Below are 5,318 nucleotides of genomic sequence, written 5' to 3' on the forward strand. Positions count from 1 at the left end.
CACATCTTTTACGTATATTAGCAGCACCGCCGTGACAAAAATACTCGCACGGTGGCACACGGCACAACCAGACTCTATTCGGTGGTTATTTCGTTCGCTGTATGCTCTGGACAGCCATGTTCCAACCACATCTACACGGGAAAAGAAATCAATCAATAATAATACGCTGTATATAAACCTAAGTCTAGTGCATTAACTGTTGCCAGATGGTATTTATTCGGTAGTTCATTTTAAGTCTAGCTACTTTGGGCGTTCCCACGGTGCAGTTGGGAAATTGGGAAAAAGCACATTAATCTCAATAATAAAGGTTCGATCCCCACTTGAAAACTAGCACAAAGGCTGTCGAAAATCCCGGTGCATACCTAGTCCCAGGATTCGTCCGATACGAACCCGCCCACCGGGACTCGCACTGATTGCAATTAGTAAAATCCCACAAGACGGTGGTATTTGTATGAGAATGGCGAAGGAAGTGATATAAGGAGGGGGTTGTCTTGCATTTCAAGGGATGCGAGAAACAATACAATGTCTGTCGTTTATATAGCGCAAAAACCTAGCAGATAAATAGTTAATTCGTGTTTCGCACTCACACTTGCTGCATGTAACACGTTATGACAACGCACACAAATATTCAACTTGGGGGTGGTACCAGTGCACAACTAATAGTATCACTCACAAATGCATCGCACTTTGGCGCACCATGCGATACGGGGGCACGTTTAGCATGTAAAGACTATACGTACGTTCTATCGGCCTGAGAGATGCCAGGTACCTCCCGAGAGTCTCTGCGCGTTGTAAGTGGTATGAGAGTCATGTCAGAAGAATGCAAATAAAAAACTAACAGTCTAGTGAAGGGTAGAAAGGGACGCAGATCAAGAAATCGAATCCTGCTAACTTCGTCGAGCAATAGCCTTGTGGGGATGTAATACAACGGAGGGCCGGGACAACTGTGTAGGTAGTATAGAGGTAGGTTCAATGACCAACACCGCAAGTGTGCATCCTTGGGCGTTGTTCATAAAACCATTGTTAGTACGAGATGCACTTTCTGTCGGCATCCAACACGTAATAACAAACATAGGTAATGCAAAAATGCTACACCTTTCGGCATTCACGCTGACTTCGAGACGTATCCAACAGATAGAACGCAACAAAAAATCGTCCGAGAATCGCACCATTATCTAATGCACCCGAATCGTATCTCACATTCGAATGAATACACATACCTAGTTCTTCATCTGTCTCATATTTCATGGAAAGAAGAGCACGTTCTGATTGCGTACGCGGGTTCTTTGCTGTATTATGCACGTCTTTTTTGGGGTTTATCACGAGCTCTGAGTCGCTCTCGCTACTCACGCTGTTCGGTACTTCACTACTACCTCCATGTGATGGCCTTGGCGATTTGTCCAGTGTTTTTGCTGTAGGTGACGACGTTGACGTGGGCGTTGTAGTACTGTTGATACCATCCCTACGGTTATGCGCGGGTGCATCTATGTGTATGCGTGTCTGAGTATGCTCTGAGTAGTATATGCGCGTCACTTCCTGTATACGCTTCTCTTGCTGTTCTGTTTCTTCGTCGCTGGCACTATCCATTCCTTCAGTATCTGCAACCACTCGTCTCCGTTTACCTTCGCTCGTCAGGATCTCAGCTTGCTGTTCGCGTTTACCATCTACAAGCGTCTTCAACAGTGGTGCATTACCCCGCAGCAAGTTGCGTAACTGATCACTATTTCGCTCTAGAATGCGCATATGGTCTTTGGTATGCGATGAACGACTGCCCGACCCTACCTTGTCCTGTAGTCCATCACCTGCCCGGCGAACATTTGTTGGTGCTATCACCGATGTTCTCACCACCTCTGTTAACGGTACCCCTATACCGGCATTGTCCGATGCTATTACATCGTGTCTCGTACGTGTCTGTGTGTTGTCTGGTGTGGATGTCTGCAATCTCCTCTGTGACTGGGTGTACTTTTGTGCCTTATCTTGTATACGCCCACGAGGTTCGCCCTCTGTGTGTGGGTGTTTCTCGTTTTTGTCAGGCGTACGCGTATGAGCACGACTTTCATTTGGTGTGTGCCAGTGTGCACTGTTGTGCGTGAGTATCGGAGATTCCTCTCTTAATATCTGTGTTGTGTTGGGTCCGTGTACTTTGCGGGGAGAGGATTGTCTGCTTCTCGCCGGAGATGAGACAATACCGGTTGGTACTATATTATCGGCTGTTCACAAATTGAGAAAGAGGAGGTTGATTTTAGCTAAACATCGAGTCTCGATATCTAAAAATTATACAATGATTGTCCTACGCGATATATTTTTTTTGTATACGAAGAACAATCAAAACGCATTCAATTAGCACATACTCTTGTAATCAAAATAGAATTCAGGGTTTACAGTTTAGCCTAGAACCCTAACCCCAAATCGGTGTTCAAAGTATAATTTTCGTGCTCAAAATCATTGCTATCACATGCTTTAAATCAATCACACGGGCCACTTTAAATTGTAGCAATCGCATTGATCACACGTGACGAACCGATGCTATGTCTTCATGAGTAACACTAGTGGCATTTTAAAACAAGCATGACTGACTCAAAAAGTAGTTGATAGCAAGCAACAACATTTTATCTTCTTCTATTATAGATGATTAAAGCACAGCTGAAACTTTGTCTAGATAAGCTATAATATTGCTATTTCGAGCCACATGCCCGGCACAAAAATTGGTAGCCAGCTACCACAAAATTGATCTTATTTATAGGGTCATAGTACATTGAATGCTATGTTTCGAAAGGCAGCACTAATGGGGTTCTGTAGCAAATATATCATGTATTATAAGAATTCGTAGAACTACAAAATTTAATCACATGTATTTAAACACTGTATATTGAACAACAAATGCCTTCTCGACGAAGCCCGCGTAGAAATGCCACTAATCACAACAAAAATATCTGTAGACAAGAAGAAAAATGCCTTACAAACAAGAGTGCGTCGCCAATTAGGATATAACTTGATAATGTGAACAGCTGGAATGTAGCATACACTCGAGTGTGAATTGCATACAAAACGATCCAATAAGTTATCTGATGCTATATCAAAGCGGAAGACATGTCTGGTAACCGTATTCGGAATGACATCGTACAGCCAACCATATTTCGCACACAATCACAAGCGCCTGTTTGCTCAAATACACCCCTGGTTAATATCAAATAATGGTTAAGCTGCATCAACTGAATGTGTAGCACTACCACCCAAACTCGTCCGAATGCAAACACACCTTGGGAGTCCGTCGCACTGCGCGTTGACAGTGCCGGTGATTTGACTGGCACTTCTTTTCTCCTCCCAGACGTGGTGCCGAACTGTTCTCTTTCCCCTTTCTGTTGCGTTGGGGGTGGTGAACTCTGCGATGTGTCGGGTTGCATCTTTCTCCCTTTCTTACGCCTTTGTGTTGGAATGCCTATTCTTTGCTGTTGTTTGATAGGCACCCTCCGTTTCCTTCTACGAGGACTTTCAGGTGATGGAGATGGGGATACTGAAGGAGACGCTGAAGAGCTTCCAGAACTGGAGAACGGCCGCGATTCTGTAGTGGAATACAGGAGTATGTATCTGTGGACATATGAACTAATAGAATACAAGAGTATGAATCAGTGGACATACGAACAGATGTAATAAAAGAGTGCATATCAGTGGACATATGAACAAACGGAGTACCAGAGTACATATCAGTGGACATATGATCAAATGCAATAATATAAGCGAAAACATGAACTAATGGAATAACATCAGCGAACATATGAACTAATGGAATACCAGAGTACACATCAGTGGACATATGAACTAATGGAATACCAGAGTACACATAAGTGGACATATGAACCAATGGAATAGTATCAGCGAACATATGAACTAATGGAATACCAGAGTGCATATCAGTGGACAAATGAATTCATGTAATATATTAGCGAAAATATGGATTCATGGAATAATTTCAGCGAAAATATGAACTAATGGATCACCAGAGTACACATCAGTGGACATATGAACTAATGGAATACCAGAGTGCATATCAGTGGACATATCAACTAATGGAATATCAGAGTACATATCAGTGGACATATGAATTCATGTAATAATATTAGCGAAAATATGAATTCAAGGAATAATATCAGCGAAAATATGAACTAATGGATCACCAGAGTACACATCAGTGGACATATGAATTCATGTAATAATATTAGCGAAAATATGAATTCAAGGAATAATATCAGCGAAAATATGAACTAATGGATCACCAGAGTACACATCAGGGGACATATAAACTAATGGAATACCAGAGTACACATCAGTGGACATATGAATTCATGTAATAATATTAGCGAAATATGAATTCATGGAATAACATCAGCGAAAATATGAACTAATGGATTACCAGAGTACACATCAGTGGACATATGAACTAATGGAATACCAGAGTGAATATCAGTAGACATATGAACTAACGGAATACCGGAGTACTTATCAGTGGACATGTGAACTAATGGAATACCAGAGTGCATATTAGTGGACATATGAACTAATGGAATATTAGAGTGCATATCAGTTGGCATATGAACTAATGGAATACCAGAGTGCATATCAGTGCACATATGAATTAATGGAATAATATCAGCGAAAATATAAATTGATGGAATAATATCAGCGAAAATAGAACTAATGGATTACTAGAGTACACATCAGTGGACATATGAACTAATGGAATACCAGAGTGCACATCAGTGGACATATAAACAAACGGAATACCGGACTACCTATCAGAGGACATTTGGACTCGCTTACATTATGTTTGTATTTAAAGCGAGGTATACTGTGGGTCTGCACGCTACAATTAACCATATAAGGCTTAAGCCTTACAGACATACCTTCCCTGCCATCACTGACTTGTGAATCCAGATCGTCGTCGGGACTTATCTGTAGTTCCACATCGTCATCCGGACCCAAATCAACTGCATATTTGGTAATTGAGAGTAACCGTCCCATTCCTACGCATTCCGTTATATACTTTTGATGGAGGACAAGTGTCTCGAGTTCTTTCAGAAGATCGATTTGTGCACTGCAGGTAACAGTAGCGAAAACATGTAAACGTACATTGATGAAAAGCAAGTGTCTCCGAGATAAAAGTCGATACTACGCTAGAGGTGTATCTATATATTTATGCATAATATATATATATATATATATATATATATATATATATATATATATATATATATATATATATATATATATATATATATATATATATATATATATATATATATATATATATAATATATATA

The 5,318-nt window shown here is 40.7% G+C and overlaps 1 protein-coding gene across 1 annotated transcript; it reads right to left on the reverse strand.

The window, feature by feature from the left end:
* Positions 1-351: 351 nt before the first annotated feature.
* SARC_11450 (hypothetical protein) lies at positions 352-2,214 on the reverse strand (the record flags this gene model as incomplete). The annotated part of the gene is made up of 3 exons (XM_014294465.1): positions 352-409; positions 741-782; positions 1,221-2,214. Coding segments are annotated over 3 exons (1,083 nt in total), but the record flags the coding sequence as incomplete, so codon positions are not given.
* Positions 2,215-5,318: the final 3,104 nt, after the last annotated feature.

Source organism: Sphaeroforma arctica (genome assembly GCF_001186125.1).
Source record: "Sphaeroforma arctica JP610 unplaced genomic scaffold supercont1.1694, whole genome shotgun sequence".
NCBI lineage: Eukaryota > Ichthyosporea > Ichthyophonida > Sphaeroforma > Sphaeroforma arctica.